At 40.9% G+C, this 21,208-nt stretch overlaps 1 protein-coding gene across 5 annotated transcripts in view; it reads left to right on the top strand.

Annotated features, from left to right (window-relative positions):
- Nucleotides 1-21,208, top strand: part of Ntm (neurotrimin) — a 401,200-nt gene that overhangs the window by 283,229 nt on the left and 96,763 nt on the right. For 4 of the 5 annotated variants that reach the window (XM_028763792.1, XM_028763791.1, XM_028763790.1 and 1 more), the window contains exon 3: nt 6,155-6,280. In XM_028763792.1, the coding sequence (XP_028619625.1) occupies nt 6,155-6,280 (126 nt within the window). Of the gene's footprint in view, nt 1-6,154; nt 6,281-6,463; nt 6,467-21,208 lie in introns of all 5 variants that reach the window. The other variant, XM_028763789.1, reaches the window with a different exon arrangement.

The following is a 21,208-nucleotide window of genomic DNA, read 5'->3' as shown; positions in this document are numbered from 1 at the left end:
ATATATATATCTCCACTTGTACAGCAGGTGTTTGAAAACTGGTGACTGTCATCATCGCTGTATACAGCATGTAAATCTTGAGGATATGCCTGGACTTCTGTTTGTCCACATTTCCTTTCAGCCTTGCAAAAACACCCATTCATTCAAAGCGTGTCTGTCTGTGGAACATGAAATTTCCTGGACTTGATGGTATGTACTCTGTAATTTGGTGAACAAGACAACTAGGACAGCTTCCACTTCCTTCAGCAGAGGCCTACCTGAAGGTGTATGTCTGTGAAAGAGCGATTGCTCATCATGTCAAAGGCAGTGAACTTAATCCCTCAGCACCACAGAGTAAATAACTGTGCAACGATTAGTTGATGTGGGGACTCTATCTTAGAAACGATGGCTGTGGAAGATTTATTTGAGGAGTCAGGATATAAAGGCTAGGACAGACAATCTATGCAAAGAAAAAGGGAAAATCATGGAGGGACTTTTGAATAGGAAGAGTTGGGAATACTTTAGGACTAGAGGCAACAAAGAAGATACCTGGAGTGAGGCTAGCAAAGAGATGGGAAACATTTCGTAAAAGGACTTCTAGGATTAGAAAGTTTTCTTCATGCTCCTGGCTGAGTTATCACTCTATTTCAGTCTGGATTGGGAAAACATACTCCCGTATCTTGTCACACAGCCTGATGCATTCCTAAGCAAAGCAGCTTCACAGGAGAATTTGAGTGTTGCACAGCGGCCACATCTTCAACAGCTTCCCCATCCACATTCCACATTTTGCATCATGCTGTTATCATGGCCTGGAGGGTCTCCCTGAGGTCTAGAAGCCAAAAACATTGCTGGTACCCTAGGTTTGGCCTTTTAACACTGCAAATTCAGAAGACTTTAGGACACAACAGCAATAAAACCCCAGGCTCAAAAACTGTCCCGAGTAGCTTTGAGCAACCCAAACCTTCTCTAGTGAAAGAAGATTCCTCTGGCAGCAATAGAAGCCATCTGGGAGGCATAGATCTGCAGGCGTTCTGGGAAATACCTGGTCCAAGGATTTATGTGCATTCTCAGCCTCATAGGACTGCACAGTGCTTAATAAAGAATCTTAATTTGGACTTAATAGGATATCTACTGTGTGCTAAAAACAGCAAATTGCTATTTATTAATGACATAATTATTAAATCTCAACACCTGGGCACTGTACACTAAACCAGAAATAGGAAAGTTCCTCAGAATATTGTTTTAATAATTACCTTATTTAATTATTTACATATTTGAATTAGAATTCAGTAATAGCCAGATGAAACCTTAATAAAATGTATTAAATGTGGAATTTTATCTTCAGAATATGGTTCACCTGACTTCTGGCTTTCTTCCTAAATATAGCCTAAATACTTCTCAGTCTTTCTGTTTATATAATTGGTATATTTTAGATTCAGATCTCAAAAGCCTTCAGTTATCAAATACATACAAGTACAGAAAACGACAAGCATCTGTAAGGCAGATTTGGTCTGTGGCTCCTTCTCTCAGTCCCTCCCAGTTTATTTTTCAATGTGCTCTTGGTCCCTTGGTCATGGCACTCCAAATCTAACAGGATGCTCTGCCTAGCTGTCCTCCAGTTGTCCCCCTCCCCAGCACTTTTCCCACTAGCACGTGCAAGTCAGAATGCATCTAACTAATGTCCTCGACAAAGGCACTTGCTCCTCTGAGCTTCTCTGTCTGGGCCATCAGTAAGTCCCATCTATGCTACCTGGCCCTGTTCTTTAACCCACTATATCTCTGTAGCGCCAATATTTCAATCCAGGCTTTGAACATCATTCCTGTAGACAGATTTTTGCTAATTCTAATTTCTCCCAGTTCTCTGACACATGGTTAACAGACTTTTTCTAAAATTAAAAAAAAACCTTTAAATTATAGCATTCTATATTTTTTTAAAAAAAAAATCAAATACTTGCTGTAGCCTATTAAAGTTAACCATCCAAGACCTAGGCCTTCAGGCTGTTCCACAATCTGGTTTCCTGTTACCTCATTGATCTTGTATTCTGTTTTCATTGATCCTTACAAAATTTATTGACTGTCTATTCTGGGTTGACACTGCACACAAGTTTGCCAACCATGTGCAGCATAACATTCCCTTATTGAGTGCCTTGTGTTTCCTGGAAATTCTCTCAAGACATTTCAGAGAGTTGTTTTCTAAGTCCTCAGAAGATCCCCTCAAAGGCCAGAATTCATAGAACCATTTCTCTTTTGTAGATGAAGGAGGTGGCCTGGTAGAACCAACTGGCATCTCAAGCCTCCTACTGGTCAATTGTATTTCATGTATCTCATGGACTTTTGCCTACTCATTCATGCCGGTGCATTTCTGATCCCTGTGATACAGCTCCATTTTTGTCTCTGTGCATGGTTCCATCCAACCATGTGGATGCTCATGTGAGATGAAACCGTCTCTAACTCTCCCACTCACTGTGGTCATCCTTCTTTCCAGCTCACAGAACTTATCACACATATCCTTCGTTTTGCAACCACACATGATTTTTGAGGTCCGTTTTGCTACATCATTCAACTTAGTTGAATGTTTTCAATGCATTCTTTCCTCAAACATATTGAAAGTACATAGTATATTCTGCATATCATAATATACCTAGTACACAAATTGTATACAGAGAATGTCTTTGCAAGCACCTTGTGCCTTTGGCAGAGCCTCCAAAGAGAAATCTCTTCCAACAATAGTTGATTATGTCTAGGCACAAAAATTTCACTAATGATGCCTTTTTTATGTCATGTTTTTGTTTAACAAATCTTTCCTCCTCTCCTCCTCGGACCTGGTCAACATTTATTGAGCCCTGTAAAACTTAACATATCTGTCACATGTCCAAAAAGGGTCATGCAACACCCACACACAGTCAAGTTTAGGAATCTAACTTCTGTGTTCCCATAACATTTGATAAATCCTTCTGTGTCACAATACTTCAAAGGATTAGATTCTTCTGTCTGTTTTTATAACTTTAGATCACATTATCCTTAGGGAAAAGGACTTTGTGTTCTTAGCGCTTAGCACAATGCTGGCGTATGGAAAGTGACTCATGAATATTGACAAGAGAATGAATGAATGGGTGAGTGAATAAATGCAAGCAAACAAAGCAATTCCGCTATGTTTCTAACAGCCCACATTAAGGGAAGTAAGATACCGAAGGTATCCATGGAAACAGTGTGAAATACAGGGAGCCGATCTCTTACTTACCCAAGTCTTTTTTTATGAGCAGGAATTAGCTAAAAATCATAGTATTTCCTTGCCAGCTCGATTTAATTTTTTTAAGGGAGATGCTGAGGATAGAACTCAAGTCCTCATGTTGCTTTGAGCCTCTAATTTTATCTTAAAGCTGACTGTGGGCTGTAAGTTACCTCCTAGAAAATTACACCCTCCATCTCAGAACATCTGCACTCACTGATGTAACTTTTATCACTGTTGTTGTGCCTGTTGTCACCTGAGCCCCATACCAAGCATGGCTTCTCCTTTGGATCCATCAGGGCAGTTTGCTTCCTTCCAACTCTGCTGCTAGGCTAGCTATAAAAGGTGGCAAATACTTCTCCAATGTTTTCTTCATGAGCTGGATACTTTCCAGTTATAATTGACAGGGGTGGGGAGGTGATGATTCTAGATGATTCTTCCAAGCACAAAGTATGATTGTCTCATTTAATGTACTTACTGTGCTGACAGCTCTGGCCCACTCTACCTTCCATGCCACTTGGGGCCTGTCCATTGTTCTCCAGTGTATGATTAGCAGATTAGCTATCATGTAGGAAGCCAGGAAAATGAACTCCCAGTCAGCCCTTCCAAAGCAAGAATAATTCATTACCCAGCCTGATTTCCACTTAAAATGTACTTTACGTACACTTCCAACTACAACCCCTGAATCACCCTGTGTTCGCAAAGTCCATCATTTTTTATTTTATTGCATGGTGTTGGCGTGACATAATCCCTTGCAGAGAATCTCAGAGTGCTTTACAGATCAATAAATTACTTACCTGTCCGGTAGAAGCAATGTCTGCAAGGCCAGCACAGACACTGCAGGAAGCCTGGGCTCTAAGAAACAAGCAAGGATCTGTGAGTGCCACAAATGGGCAAGGGCTGGGGACCAGAGCTAGATCAAGAGTCCAGCAGGAAGAAACACTAGTTAAATTTCTGTGAGTAAAGTCCAACAAACTTTTTTACTTCTGCAAGAGTTCTGCAAAACTGTAGAACTAAGAGAATTTAGAAATTCCTATGTTGAGGAGTCAGTGAAGGAGAAGCTTAGTCACCAACATATCAATTGCCTTTCCATCCTGAGAGGCACACTCTGACTTAATCATCATCCCCAAATTACAGTGTGAGATCTTAAGTATCCTAGACTGTGGAACAGTGAGTCTCCCACCACACTGTTTTATTTATAGTTTATTTCTATCTTAATATGCAGGGGTGGACACAGAGAGATAGACAGACAGTCTCTCTCTTTCTCTCCCTCTCTCATTTTCTCTGTCTGTTTCCATCCTTACTAGACATTCAATGTGAATTTAAGTCTAAAATTGATCAATATTACTTACTGTATAAAAGTCACTGTTTGCATGAAAAATATAAGATCAAATGATGAAAAGATTCTTCTTTAAGACCTTATATTGAAACAGAAGGGGTAGAAATTCATCAAGATGGGGGCTTCTAGTAGGCACTGTCAGAGAGAAGCATCTGAATACACACAGCAGCAACAAGGGTAGAAGAAAAGGGGACAAAACACAAGCCATGCTTGTAAGTCATGAGTATATTACATGGCAGAGTGCAGGACACGAATGGAAGAAAATGATGGAGAATGGAGGACAAGGAGAAAGGATGGGAGGACATCCTTTCATCATATCCCTTTTTGGAGAGGAAATCGCCCAGTGTGAATATGGGTGCTATAAATATTAGTTGGACTTCTATGGATACCTATATGAGGAAGATATGGTTCAGCCTCAGGCTGTCAGAAAACACATGGTTGATTGAATAGGTGACTCTAAGCAAAAAAGTATAATGTAGTGGATTAAATCCATGATTAGATGCTGAGAGCTCAGTAAAGGAATTGTCACTTTATCTTCTTGAAGTACAGACCATTTGACAAATTAGACAAATGAGTGACCACATGGAGAATCAAATATCATATTGTCTATGGCAAAGCTGACAGTGTAGAAGTAGGTTCAGTTTTAAAGCAAGAACAAGCTTCTGACATATGTCCCAGCATGAGATAGGCCGCATAAACCATTGCTTGGTCAGACTGCTAGGAGATTCTTCTGTGAAACTCAGTGGGAAGAGCCCAGAAGTATCCAGCCTTCAAAGGTAACTCAGAGTCAAAGACTGAAGCCAAGGAAGCAAGAGTCCACCTCAACTTTAGGCATTTGGGAGAATGTCTTGGTTCAAGTCATGTCATATAGAATATATTACATCATATCATATCTCACTGATCTGAGTGTCTAGTCATTTGTGTCTAGTATGTTCTGGAATGTGGTGACTAAGCAGAAATAAATTTGAGTTGGTAATTGGGAACAGGTCGATAGTGAGGTAGATAACAAAGACCTGGGCTTTAGAGGATTATCTACAGAGGATAAAAGGAAGAATATAGACTCTCTATAGTGAACATAAAGAGCGTACTGTGTTGGGAACAAAGCATGGGTGAATGGAGATGCAGGCCACTGAGGATACCTGGGGAAATAAGTTGATGCTTGATTCTGAATGACCTTATATGTTGGCCTAGAGATTCTGGTAACAACAGAGAGAATCCAAGCTACTAGAGTAGAGATATGCTTTATTGAAACTGCATTACATAAAGCCATCTCTGAATTCTATGAGGAGAATGACTCATAGACCTGTGTTGGAGGGGTGTGTGTCGTTGGGGATGCAAGTGGAGACAGAAGGTACAGTTAGAGGAAGAGTTACTGCAGTATTGGAGTAGAGTTGATTCCCTTCCCTACTTTGCTTTTGAATTTGAAATGGAAGCTAAATTCAAGGTAAGATATTCTTTACATTTAAGGTAAGTTTTCTAATTTTTTAAATTGCAAGTATAGTTCATACATGTTCATCTTTCGCTATTCTGTTAGCTTCTATTTTAAGATAGCAAAGAGATTTGTTAGCAGTATTTTTATGGTCCTTCTTCCTGTTTTCTCTCCACAGTATCTCCCAAAATTGTAGAGATTTCTTCAGATATCTCCATTAATGAAGGGAACAACATCAGCCTCACTTGCATAGCCACAGGTAGACCGGAGCCTACAGTAACCTGGAGACATATTTCTCCCAAAGGTAAGATCAGCAGCTCATAAGAGATAACAGGCATCTTGTTTGCCATAGATGGGAATTTGTGGTACTGGCTGCTAAGTCCAAGAGGCTCTGAGGCTCTGGGAGCCTAATAAGTCAATTTGACTTATAACTCTGTAGCTAGAGTTGATGTTCTATGCCCAGTGGCCATAGCTGTTACAATCTCAGAAGGTGTACTTGCATGTCTGTTTGCAATCTTGTGGAGATTAATGCCACTTGAGTCTGGGTGAAATTGTGGTGAGGATTTTCCCTGTGAATGTCTCATATTGAGTGTAATGATAGAAGGGATGCTTTGGTGACATTGTACAGCTGGTATTTGAAGAGATAGGAGATACAAACACATAATGACAGATGAGAGCTCTAAATGCCATATTCTGAACAAGAAATTTCCCTGGTCTGTGCTTCTTCAGCATTGCCAAAAATCTAGTCATTAGCTGTTTTTGTGATTTGCTGTGGTTTTTCTCCTATATTTTGTAGATAACAAATATACCATAATGCATGGCTAAATTACATAATTTATGTTGCCAAAATGTTCAGATGTTATGAAGACCACACTGAGTGATTTGTGCTTTGAACCCTTTAGGATGACAAGATGTTAGTTATCATCAAGGTAGCTTTTATTTGTTATCAAAGAACATAATATTACTTCAATTCTGAATATTTATAAAAATTGCAGTCATCCAAACTGGTCTAAAGCACTATGGAATTAGCCATAACACAAAACTAACAAATTCATGTGCTTGTGAACTCATATTCTCATGAGAGATGATTGTGTAAAAAGTACTGGTTAAGGTTGAGAAAACTGGGTGGTACACATTGATATAATGGCAAGAATTTTTAGTTAAGGAATGATAATAAGGGATCAATGGCACTGTCAACCTCAGTTCTGCTGCTGATTACTGGCTGAAGTGTAATGTATGTATGTAATTGCATATGCATTCATGCATATGTATGTGTGGATTGATCAAGGCATCTCTATTGTTAGGTAAGGCATGGTTAAGGATTTCTAAGGCACCCTAGTGGAAGATATTTGATTTTCAAGCTGTATGCCCCCACAGCAGACTCTGAGGAGAGTGAAAGAAATGTATTAGGGACACCCTTGGGATCATCTTCTATGGAAGGGAAGAGAAGGAAGCAAGATAGTGGTAAATGGAGAAGGTGAGCTGCGACGTAGTCCTCAGAAAGGTTCTAACGGCTGTGTAGGAATTCTGAAGAACAATGGCCTTTCTATTTTTGTCTTCGATTGAGATGACAGAGCTGAACCTTTATATTAACACAGTAGTTTATTGTTGGATTTAGACTGTCCCCAAAAAGGCCATAGCCTACTGGACCAGGCAGACTATATGATTTCACAAGTGGATCCCAAGAAGGGTTCAATAACTACGGTTCGCCTCTTTCCAGCATGTTCTTTACTGGAATCTAAGGCTGCCATTCTTAAAGGTGGTACTACTACCAAAGCTGGATTTTAAAAAAATCAATGTTGGAGTATATAACAAATACAGAATTTCTACTCTGGAAATAACAATGTTCCATAATTGATGGTCTCAGAGGTATGACATGGTCAGTTGTATTTGTCCTGAGCTCTGGGGAGATGTTGGGTCATGATTACTGGCACTACTCCCATAAAGAAAGGAGAGAGAGAGACAGAGACAGAGACAGAGACAGAGACAGACAGACAGACAGACAGACACACACACACACACACACAAACACAGAGAGAGAGAGAGAGAGAGAGAGAGAGAGAGAGAGAGAGAGAGAGAATTAATGTCTTGCATTTTGGCCAGTCTCTCCTTTTGGGATGACCTTCTGTGAAAACTGGCTCAAGTCTGGGAGGATCCTTCAGCTGTGCATGAGATCATTAGTGATGGAGAATGGACCTGGGACACTTATAAGGGCAGAACTACCAAAATGTACAGGCTTTTTAAGTCCACACACCCCATTCATCACAGCTTACTGTCACTGCATCCCCTGTGCTATCAGATGCTGGGCCAGTCTGCCTTTTGAAACTGAAGAACATTTATCACCTGGGGTAGACTTCCTTTACCCATGCCAAGGGATCCTGTCTCTTGTTTGATGCCCTTTCTCAGTCTCATCTCTGGCCAGCAAGATCTTTGTCTTTCCCTTGATGTTTTCTGGCCTTTCTGCTCCAGATATCTGCTTCTGCCCATTCCTATTATGCTGAAATCTCCTGTACACTTCATGGTTCTTTCACTTTTTCACAATCTCTTAAATATCTGTTTTAATTTCATGCTATGTTTCACCCCCCCCCCAAAACCCTCCATTACTCCTTCCCTTTCATTGGATGCTGGTTCTGCTGTGTTCTGAGGTCCTTTGTTCCTCCTTTTGTGGCCATCAAGTTAATTCACTTCCCTAGGAGATTTTCATCTGAGCCTGAGCCAGATGCTGCCACTTTCCTGAGGTTTTAGCTGCTATGGAAACAGAAGATGGATCAAGCGGAGAAGAGCAGGGCGATTGGAATCTACCTGCAGATTAGAGTAATTTAGATGAACAGCTTTGTCCAGATCTGGGGCCTAGATTAGCTGTCCCACTTTTAGACTGATGAGATATGCCAAGCTGGAGCTAATCACCTTGAGACTCACTAGGGAACAGTGTTCTTGGTGATGATTCTTTGGAGATCAGAGATGTCATTGAGCTGCTGCCAAATCTGAACTGAAGCTAGAAACCCTTAGCAGTTAGACCTTCATCTGTAGCCACTAAATGTTTCCAAGAAAGTGCTTATTTTAAATAAACTAGGGCAGGCTTGGGGCTCCCGGGAGAATGATGTGCACTTTTGCTGAATCTCCAGAGGCAGTGAGCAGTTGTCATCTTTGTCTCACTCCTGAAGACAGATCATGTCTTAGTCAAGTCATTCGTACATAGACATGAAACTTCCTCCAAAGAATAGCTGATACAGGCACTTGGGGCAGTTTGATGACTTCATTGCATTTCCACCTTCTGGATTTATCTGGATTTATTTATTGCATTGATTTGTGCAATTTTGAAAAAGCCTGGTTTTGTCTAGTAGAAGCCATCAGGTGCAGCTCACGACAGTCCCATAATCTCTTTAGAATGAGTACTTCTTCTAGTCATGGCCACCTTCTATATGGAAAGGCGATATAGAAATGTGGACCCTTCTTTCGGGAAGACTCCAGCATATTGATTTAGGAGTGGGTGTCTGGTGGATAAAAGGGTTAAGAGGCCTGTCCAGGCCATTTGTTAGGTAGAGGGAAATGTCAGATGTCCAGAAGAAGGATGGAGAGGAAGATAAGGCCTCCCTTTGTGCAAAGTCATTTCTCTTGTGCTATTTGTGGTGTCACGCCTTTTCTATTTCCTCCTCGTGGCTTCCTACTCTTAGAATTCAAGAGGAAAGTGAACAGTTTTCCAGATACCTGTCCATTTTCTGCACATTTGTTCTGGATATGCACTTATTGTCTACACTAACATGGGCCCTGGTCCTTTCAGGAAGGAATGTTCCCATTTCATGTCCTCACAAGAAAGAACTTCGCCTTGCTACATGAAAGCTCAAGCCAAAGTCTAGGGTCAGTATGTGTACAGGTACAATCAGAGAAGCTGAGCTGTTTCCTGCTCAGGACTCTGAGCTTCATATGTTCTCTTTATCTAGACATGAAAGAATGTACTTGTCTTACTCTCATAGTTTTCTCTGAGTATGCAGAAATATATTCTCTTTTAATATATCCTGAAAACATCCAAAGTAGGCCCCTACATTGCACAGAAAAGTGCTCCTATGTCCCTGGCACCAGATTCATTGAGGTGTCAGAGTTTTAGAGAGATAGCTGAGATTCCTACCTTGTCACGCTTCTGGTGACCTACTTGAAGATCAGGTAAATGTTTGAATCTAGTCAGGAATCTGGAGACTTTTTACACCTTTGTAACTAAGAACTACTGAGCATTGAATAGAGTCTTCTGTGGGCAGCAATTTTCAGTATCTTTTTTTTTTTCATTAAAATTGTTGGGCCATTACAACCTCTTCTAGGACACCCAAAGAGCACCCCACACCAAGGCAAAGCAAGATGCATTGAGGAACACCATATAACAGATATGTCCCACATCCGGTTCAATTTTAACATCCCTGTTTCAAAAATTCTTTGAGAGCATGGTCTGCTTCTCTTGCTTTCTTTACCTTGTGCACCCGGCCTAGGGCCTAAACACCACTTGGGATATACTGTTGGTATGGTGTACAACACTGTTCTTTGTTACAGCTCCAAAGGGGCATACCACTTCTCTCAGTGCAATGCTTTAGTCTTACTCTTGAGGGTTCTCCTCCACTGTGATGTTTACAGGGAGATCTGGCATGTTTGCCCCAATGAAACCTTCAGCTAGGCTCCAAGACACTTTGCAGTGGAACACTGTAGGCTCTTTCAACCCTTCCTGAATCCACTCCAAGAAAACCTGGTGGAATGGGAGGTTGAAAGGAGGAGCGAGCCTCTTTTCAAGTTCATTTTCTCAGAAGTTAAGAAGCCTCCAATGGCTTTGATATCTGGACTTCTGATGCATCCTGGTCCTTGGTGCCATCAACTGCTGAGATGTGTACTTCTGTAATATGTTCATCTTGATCATCAGGGACAACCTGAGCCTTCTACCATTTACTGCTGTCAACCACCTCATGTGTGGCTCCTAAGCACTGTTTTTTAAAGTAAACTAGAAGATAGCATTTTTCTATGTGAAAATGCTCCAGTCCTCTGCTCTGGGAAAAGCAAAAAGCAGTTAACCGAAAAAAAAGAAAGAAAGAAAGAAAATCATCATTTTAAATGCTTCCATCCATTCTGCCTTTCTCATTCTCTATCTCTGTATACTTGGTGTGTAAATAGAAAGTAGGTAGGAAATTGCATATTTGTCTCAGGGTTATACAAAGATAGGGTAGAAAGACAGGAAAAAGAGTGTCTATTGACTTTCAAAACAAAGCCTCTTAATGCAACATAGGGTGGATATCTGCATCCATGTCCACATAACTTCTATATTCATGTCAACATGAATGTTTTCCCTGTTGTCCTTCCTGGACAATTGTTAGTCCTTAGTTCCAAAAAATTGGATAGTCACAAGCTGCTAAGAGTAAAGTGACCCTTAGCATAGGTTATTTCCTCGTGAGTGTCCTGAACCACACAGCCGCTACCCTGTAGACCACTGGCTTGCCTGGTTTCCCATTTGTCAGCACTGACAAAGCCTCCTCCCCAGCCAAGCAGGACACTGACGCATTAATTGGCACTGGAGGTATCACAGCTTGAGTTCAACCAGAGCTGGCAGGCTCTATGACTCTGTGACAGCTCTGTGAAAAAGTGTCAGGAGTGGAGCTCTGGCATGCCATCGGCTGACTGCAGCACCCTGGCACTAATGAGCAGCCTGTCAGCACCAGCATCAGGCCCTGTGTGGCATAAGGATCATTAGGACGGGAAACAAAAAAGTTCTCAGCACAGAGGAGCTGAGGGAGCTAAAGGTGTCACCTTCCCTGGACATGGCACCTGCCCAGAATGAGAGAGAGAGAGAGAGAGAGAGAGAGAGAGAGAGAGAGAGACAGAGAGAGAGACAGAGAGAGAGACAGAGAGAGAGACAGAGAGACAGAGAGAGAGACAGAGAGAGAGAGAGACACAGAGAGAGAGAGACAGAGAGAGAGACAGAGAGACAGAGAGAGAGACAGAGAGAGAGAGAGACACAGAGAGAGAGACAGAGAAAGACAGAGAGACAGAGACAGAGTCAGAGACAGAGACAGAGAATAGCTCTGTACCATGTTCCATGCTTTGGGGCTACTTTTAGAAACTGCTAGGTTGAGTTGCCTTGTTATTAATCAGTGAAGGCTGTACCTCTTTTCTGCAGTGACAAAAGGGGTATTTAGTGATTAGTTTTCTAGTTATGGCTGTACCATAAAGCTAAAAAGTAACTCAAGTGTCTGAGAAAGAAGGACTTAGGAGAGAAAGAAAGAGAACTGGTATTTACTCTCCTTGCTTCTTGTTAGGGCAGCTCCTTGCCTGGGGGATCTGCTGAGAGTTGCTTGCTACCTGTCTGTCTTCTACTGGAATATCAGAATCTAGGTAATCATTAGAAGAACCATGCTTTTTCTGTGACTTTGTCCCAAAAGTGGATATGGGAGTGCCGTGGGCATCTATTCCATGTATCTGTTTCCCGAGGGCAAGGGTGGAGTACATTGTAGTTTGTGCATTCTTTTGTACTAGGCTCTTCAGAGCTGCACAGAGTATATTCCCCTTCTCTGGGGCTTTGGCTCTACAAGATGAATTCATTTCTATGAAAGTATGGATGAACTATCTGAGAAAGCTGTATTTTGAAAACAGATCCAGCTGGAGAGAAGTTGTCACTTCCTTCTTACTGGCTGGGTCATGCTGGGCAGTGGTCACCATGTCTCAAGCTCCACTTCTTTCTTCCATTAATTCCTGCTTCTTGGAATGGTACCTAGAGTTTTCATGACCTGGCTCCTCCCCATAAGCACATACAGCATTGCCAAAGCAACAGTTCAGACAAGCCAGCATATGCAGAGTCCTCACTGCCATTCATGCCCTCTTCTCTCCTAGGATCACCTTCACTCAAGAGTTCTATTCTTACTTCAAGACCAAGATACCAATTTGAAAGCCTCTGATGACACTCCTTAGCCACAGCAAGTTACCCATTTCTTTGATATCCAAGAGAAGTTTCATACTTTTCCAATCAGGGACAATGGCTTTTCTCTAGTCACCCACAGAGGCCTGACATTCTCAAGTTACCTAAGAGATCACAAGGTCCATGAACAGTCCTGACTAAAATCATTTTGCTTCACCTCCAAGGCCTGCTGTGGTAGCACTGCAAAAGATAGTGGCAGGAGAGAATAGAGAGTGCTGAAGTGAGAGTCCTATCAGGCTTCATGTTTCTTTGTATACATGGAGACTTTCTGTCTGGTATGATCATACATGCCTGCAATCTGAAAAACAGGATGCAGAAGCAGGAAGACATCAACAATATTGAGGCACACCTGGTTGACATAATGAGTCCCAAGCTAGCTAGGGCTAGTTCAAAAATGAAAGTCTTCCTCAAACCAAAGCAAAAATAAAAATAAACCCTTTGAACATAATTTAAAGTCAAACCAAATCATGGAAAGTAAAGAGTAAGATACCAGAGCTTCATTTCTTTGCATCATATAAATTGTTTTAGTATTATATTTCTGCATTTATATATATATATATATATATATATATGTGTGTGTGTGTGTGTGTGTGTGTGTGTGTGTGTGTGTATGTGTGTGTGTGTGTTTGTGTATGTGTGTGTAATTGAATACACACAGAGCTCAAACCTCTATGGGCAACTTGGGAAAATCAATTCTCTTCTTTGAAAAAGTGGATTGTGGGTATCAAATCAGGTTGTCAACTTTGGTCTCAAGCTCTGCTTAAATATTAAGTTATTTCATAGGCCCAAATATTGAAAATATACTGTCTTAGTTTTTATTGCTATGGAAAGACACTGTGACCACTGCTACTCTTATAAAAGGAAATATTTCATTGGTGCTAGCTTACAGTTTCAGAGGCTTAGTCCAGTATCATCATGGTGGTGTGCAGGCAAACACAGTGCTGGAAAAGGAGCTGAGAGTTCTACATCTTGATTCACAGGCAGTACAACAAACTGTGAGCTACACTGGGCATAGCTTGAACATATAAGATCTCAAAGTGTCCTCATAGTGACGAATTTCCTCCTACAAGGCCACCAACAGGGCCATACCTCCTAATTGTTCCACTCCCTATGGGCCAAGCATTCAAGCACAAGATTCTACAGAGGCCATTCCTATTCAAACTATCACATGTATCCTCTACTCCATGATTGCTGGGCTTTTTTTCCTCACTATCAGGTTTTGAACCTAGGACCTCATACATGCTAAAGTTCTACTCCTGAGTTGTATCTATCAGCCATGTTTATATATTTATTGAATGATAACCATATCAAAATTTACAAATCAAACTAAACTATGTCTAAGTAAAGGTCCAGTACCCTCCTCTGATCTGTACTAAAAGCATAAAGCCTTCGACTATTCCTTTGGGAAACAGAAATAACAATTCACCGCCAACATGGTTGGGACAGGCTCAACAAGGTAAAGCACCTGTTACCTTCAGAACTTATATTAACATAAGTGCCTATGGTTAGCTTTCATGAGCTTGGCTAGCCCCTTCTTCAGTACTTTGACTCATGAGACAAGAATGGAATGGAAATGGGAGGATATCCACATTCCTTCTCTTAAAAATGGAATTATTCAATTGCCAAAATGGAGATTATTTAAAAGTACTTAATCAGCATGTTCCTCATTCTTCACCCCCTTCTAATTAACACAGATCCTTAGTGAAAATTTCTACAGAACTCTAAGTTGCTATCAGAAGGACCAGGAAAATCCTGCTGAAACAGGTTTTACAGTGGTCAATGATGATCAGAGAAGAAAAAGATATATCACAGTAAAAGAAGTGCCCTGTTCAAAGCAATATGGTATATACAATATTTGTTTTGATTCATAGAGAGAGCCATATACTATGATGAACACCAAACCATAGCACAACCTCACATTGTAGGAAAAGGTGATCCAGAAATCCATTAGTCAAGTGGTTTAAACACAGGTAGGTAAAACAAGGTGGGGAAGGAAAAATGGGGAGGGGAGACATTTATAGATAACTCCTTAATTCCATATAAATTTATAGCTAGAGAGACACAGAGTGAAGTTTGCCATTATAAATAAGGGATTTTGTAAGTCTAATATTTATGGTCTGATTTAAGGCAATCTTAACTGTGCAACTTTCTACTTCAAAGAAAAGAAAAATCATAAAAAGACCAGTGGAGAAATTAATGAGTTCAATGTGCCTGAATGGAGAACATATGCAATCACGCCTCAGTCTAGAAACCAAGGGCAGAAGTGCACACCACAGGAGCTGTTTGTGGTTTTACCCAATTATTTAAAACCCTTGAAAAATGTTGTAGAATCAGATGTCTGCTGAATTCAGACATCGCTAACAGTGAACTCCCCCATGCTCTCCTGAGTCTATTCATGCTATTTATGCTAGTGCTTGGTGACTGTTACTAGGAAGAACTGTTTTGATGGAACAAAAAGGGAAACAAAAGCAAGGAGATTGAATCATCTTTCTCACCGATGCCAATCAGCATAGCTTGGTAAGATTACAAGTCTACTTTAAATAGAGGCCCCTTCAGGCAGGAAGACCATTTCTAAACAGACTCAAAAGACAGCCAGCACCAGTTGGAGCCTGAAAAGTGTCCCATTAGACCGACTGTGACTTAGGGGTTCATAGATAGGATTGGACAAGAACCAGCAACCATAATGCCTTTTTCATTAGGTTGCCAAGTGCAGACCTTGTACAGAAGTCTATCCTGATCAGTGGCCTTCACTTTCTGTGGTTTGGGTTATCTGAAGTCAATTGTAGTTTGGAGCTATTAATGGAAGCTACCAGAAATAACCAAGTGTAAATTTAAAACTGTCTGTCATTCTTAAGATGATGAAGCTTCATTCCATCCAGATCTCTTCTACCTGAGACATAGATCCTTTTATTTGCCACGCATGTCCATGTGTATGCTACCTGCTTGTTAGACTCTGAGTGGCCCTCGGACTTGCAAGGTCAACTATAGTGGTGTCATTGTATTGTGTTCAAATAAGATGGTCAATTACAGCCTACCCTGACAGGAAAATTTCTGTGTCACCCACCTTACTTTACTCTATCAGGCATCATCTTCCACCGTGGCTGGATGAGGCTAAGCACAGTACAGAATGATGTTTCGAGAAAGTGATAGTTCTTTTATAGGTTTGTTGGAGTATACTGTTAAAATGACTCCACCTTGTCATCACTCCAATCTTTTATTCCACCTGTTTTATAAATTAAACTTTGTTATAGGTATATAGATGAGAAACTTATACAGCAAAGGGTTCAAATCAGTCTATGGCTTCAAGTATCATCTTGGGATCTTACAATGCATCTCCCACAGATCATGGAAGACCAGTTGGGGATCCTGAGTCTTTCCTTGACTTCTAATGATTATATTTTTTTCTGAAGTCTATATAGCAGACAGACTTTCCATCATTTGATAATGATAATCGGTAACAGTTTACAGATGCTTAAAAATGTGGTAGGCTTGTTTCTAACCATTTACATAAAGTGTCTGTTCCTCATGACAGCAGCGAGAGACAGGTTTTATTATTAGCCTATTCTACTAAAAAGAATTATCTTTTCTCATTCAAATGAGCTTTATTAAGGTCAAACAAGTAGAAAAAGATCAGGCAGCCCCACATAGGTTAGATTCAGTTTAAGGGAGTGTGTGTCCAGAATGCACACATTGGACTGCTGTTGGTTCTTTGAGTAAATCCTGGATAATTGCTAACACCAGCTGCCCCCAGTTCATATTCCGGACCTACTGAATCAAAGCACTGAGGTATGTTCAAGGAGTTTATATATACTCTGGGCATTGTGAAATATGTTCAGGTCTGAAAGCCATTGCTGTGTGGTAAGCTGGTTATTCACTTGGCACAAAGTGTTATTACCTAAATCTCATAGATACCACAATGCATAGAAATTCTTTTATTTTTATTTTAGAACTAAAGCCAGGGATTTACAATTTAAAAGTAATTACACCATTGATGCAAAATTCAAATCAACTCAAATTTTGCAAGATTTCTGACTTTCAAATCTCTTTGAGTACATATTGATTTTCAGCACACTGCTTCCCCTTGGTCTTTCTCTGGATCTCACCATCCTACCCATCCAGGGCCTATGGTTCTCATTTGTTCAATTTCTCATGATATTCTTGCAAATCTACTTTTTCTACACTAAACACAGTTGGAGCCTGATGTTCATGCTCAACAACCCTGCGCTATTTCCATTTCACTCCTGGGACATCAGACTCCTTTAAATGTTACGGGCATCTCTGAGCAAAGGCCATAGTCTCAAGCATGTAGCTGAGTCCCCTCCCTATCTCTTTCCTAGCGATGTCTGTTGCTGTGTGTGTTACGCTATCTCATCCCAACCCCAACCCCCCACCACAGTTTCCGTTCACACACCTGGATGGCCCTGAGTCAAGAGCTGGATGGGGCTGCTTGCTCTCTGACTTGATTTATTTTTTCCCTTATGTTAAATACTATCATTCACTCACACAATGGCATGCCTTCTGCTTTGATTGTTATTATTAGGTTGTTTTACACTTTAACAGCTTCAGATATGAAAAGAAATTCCCAGATTCCAGGGTGTGTTTTTCATTATCTGACTTCATTCAGCTTCAGGATGTGTCTTGTGGGTTTTTGGCATAGTTCGCCTTCCTAGTAGTAGAAAATACCAGGGCAGGCAGAAGGCACTGAGAAGAACACCATTTCAGATTCTGTGGTCAGGGCTCCATCCTCTTCCTTGGGAGGGCTGTGTGGACTCCACAGCTCCTATTCCGAGCAGAACTTACCCACTGCCCCTCAGTCCTAAGCCCTGAGCATGCATTCCCCTATAGCTGAGAAGGATCATTTTTTAATTTCCTTAATTTATTTACTTATTCACTCCCTCTTCTCCTCCCAGTCCCACCCTCATACCCTCCTCCCCTGTCCTCATTCCCTTCTCTGAGAAGTGAAGGCCTCCCGTGGGTGCCAACCCACCCTGGCACATCAAGGAGCAGCAGGACTAGGAACATCTTCTCCCATGCCAGACAAAGGAGCCCAGCTACAGGACAGGGATTCAAAGGGAGACAACAGTATGCCTGCAGACAGGAGACTAGCCTACTTGTCCTCTGAGAGGCCTCATCCAGCAACTGATGGAAACAGATATAGAAGAATCATCGTCCCGTCTCCGCCCCCAACCCCCAGTTCCCCACAACAGTGACAGTACCTTTCACCTCACCCTAGCCCAAATCTTTAAAACACAAACTCCTTTCTTCTCTTTTGGATCCAGGGTTAAAAAGAATGGCTTTACCTTGATAGTTTTCTCACCATAGACTCAGGACTATCCCTGCTTAGCTGAACTGCAGCCCCGGAGTCCCTTGCTTCTCTCTCAATTCCAGTGTCAATGTACTTCCTTTATTGAATGTCTTCATAGAATAACCATGGTTATAGATATTTGGCCAATGACTGGCATGAGAGAGGCAAAGGACTCTCTCCTCCATTTATTATTTGTTACATAATACATCATTCGGGGGGGGGAGTAAATAGAGAAGGTTGTATGTAGGTTGTCTCTAGGGAAACCTTTGATGAAATAATGTTAACTAATTAACTTATTTATTCAAGAATTTCTTATTGAATGGAATATAATGGTACAATTTTATAGTCCAAAACCTGGGAAGCTAAGATAGAAGGAACAAGAGTTTATGGTCAACCTAGGTTCCATAATGAATTACAGACCAACCTATGCTACATAGTCAAAATCTACATGTTATAAACATTCTTACTTGTGAAAGGGAAGTTCTCTAAGCACTAGAGATATGTGAGTAGACAAAGAAGAGCATATCCAAGGCCTCGTTGACCTTCTGTGCTAGTAGGGAAGATATGGAAGGAACTTCAGGTAGGTAATGCTCATAACGTACTACATCTAATTAATTGCAAAGCAGAATGAGAAATAATCTGCATGTTGATGTGATAGACTTAAAGGATTGTGGGATGGAATATTTAAAGAGCCACTTTAAAGATGAGGGGGGAGAGATGTAGTAGCTCTAGCAGTTTCATTTCTGAAAGGGCAGCACTGAGTGCCCGCACTGATGTGCTCGTGCGCAGTCAGAAAGTCATGTGGCTATAGAAAGTTTACTTTTAGAGTTTGATAAGTCAGACTGTATGCTTATCCAGGACAAGGAGAATGTTTGTTCTGGCTTCTCCATGTATGCCTCAATGTTTATCATGATGTTGAAATTATATAGAATTTAAATATGTAATAGTTTAGCAAAGGAGTGAGTAGAGTAAATGTGAGTGTATAAGCAATCAGGCTAGAAACACAGATTCTTAGAATCAGAAATCACGATCTCATAATTAGTGTTACTGGATTACAGAGAGTGATAAGTCTGGGCTAATGACTAGGGCAGCAGACAGCTTTTACAGAGAAGGCCCAAGGAGAAACTGAGCTCAAGTAACTGGTAGTATGTGTATCAGATAAGTCACCAAAGGGAATATGGCAGGAATATTGGCTGGATGTCTCAGGAAGTATAGTTCAGGCAAGTGTCAGTGCCTTCAGTGGATCATGGGAAAATGAGGAAGAAGCATCAGATAAGATAAAGTCTTCTTATTGGCCAGCAAGACTGCCCTTTACATAAGCCTTGGAAGTTCAAGTTCATGAAATGGCAGGAATAGAAAATTGAAAAAGGACCTTAGAGACATGTAGGAGAAACCTCCAGAAACTGGCATGTGGGTGTGGTGAGGTGTGTATAGCTGCAAATGTCTCCCTAGAGTTTTTGTTTGGCCTCCTTCATTGACTCTTTGGGAAGGCTAGGGTTCTGTCGAACATTATTCCATGTAACCTTAGGTAGGATAGTACATACCAGCTGATGTCTGGCTTATTGTTGTCTTATCTTGTTGATTGCTGTGATTTAGCTTCCATTAAAAATTTTTCAATCTTTGTTTTTAATTTTGTGAATGTGTGTATTTCACTGTGTGTGTATACCATGTGTGTGAAGGTAACTGTGAGGTCCAGCGTGTCAGTTAGAGATATATATGGTTAAAACTAGAGATATATATGGTTATGAATTGCCCAACTTGAGTGCTAGGAACTGAACTCCAGTCCTCTGCAAGCGAAGCAAGTGTTCTTAGCCTCTTAAATACTGACCCACTTCTCAGTGTCCTCACCTACTCTTTTTAAAGGACTATAACAACTTGAGGATTATGTTTGTACAGAACAGGGACTTAGCAGATTGATCAGAATTAATGTACTATAAAGAGATGTGCTAGAGAGGCAGATCAACTTGGTCCTTTAGTCACTGAGTGCTGAAGCATGCCAGTGTGTGTCTAGATGCTACAGACTAAGTAGTGAGCATGGCCGTGGTTCCTGTGGGCTCCTGTCTTGGAGAGAGACATAAAACAGCCCATAAATAAATGTGTATCCTGGTGTCAGAAGGGAGAGAGAGCGCTAAGGAGAAAAAAATATAACTAAGATAAATAAACAGGGCTTGGTGGTAGAATCTTCATCAGAGTATTGAAAGCTATAACACAAGAAAGGCCTACCATGAGCAAATAGAAGGAATATAAACTATCTTCGTTTAGACAGAGGCTTCGGGGACTGCCAAGTTGTGAGTCAGGGGTGTGTTTGCTATACACGGAGAGCTAGAATAGTGACCAAAAGAAGTGATGGAATTTAATTAGAAGAACATTAAAGTAATAGTGTAGACTATGGTCGTAGTATTAAAAGTGGTGAGGCTGTTTAAACTTGAATGTGTCCTAAAAAGTGATAAAGGCCACTGTGAGGAAAAGGTAGCAATCAGATGTATGGTCTGTGCCAATGATGACTAGTGAATATTTCTATCCACCAAGAACTGAAAGAGAAGCACATTCCAGGAAACTAGAGGTTAGTACATTAGCTACAAAAATAGAAATGTTGAGTGGATATATGCCTATACCTGGGCACAGGAAGGAGCTAGAAAAACAAGCTAGATGTTCAATGTGTAAAAGCCAAACTTGGCTAATTTTTATTTCACCTGAAAAGAAGAGACACTGAGAGAGAAGCCACATAATTATAGAGAATAATGTCTAGGCAACAACCAGGGGTTGCCAGGTGGCAGACTGGACTCATAAATGTGGCAACTCTATTTGGAGCAGAGATGCAAGACTTGTGTGCTGACCTCAATAAGCTGCAAAGGAGAAGAGGGCTCCAGCAAAGACTTCTGAGAGGACAGGACTGGGAAGATGGGATAGCAATGTACAAGCCACTGAAGGAGAATGCTTCCAAAAAGGGAAGATGATTAATAATACAAGCATTGCTTAGATAA

This window comes from Grammomys surdaster, unplaced genomic scaffold, assembly GCF_004785775.1.
Source record: "Grammomys surdaster isolate TR1022 unplaced genomic scaffold, NIH_TR_1.0 140, whole genome shotgun sequence".
NCBI lineage: Eukaryota > Metazoa > Chordata > Mammalia > Rodentia > Muridae > Grammomys > Grammomys surdaster.
Note: the sequence above shows the minus strand (reverse complement) of the source record. Positions and strands in the feature narration are given on the sequence as shown.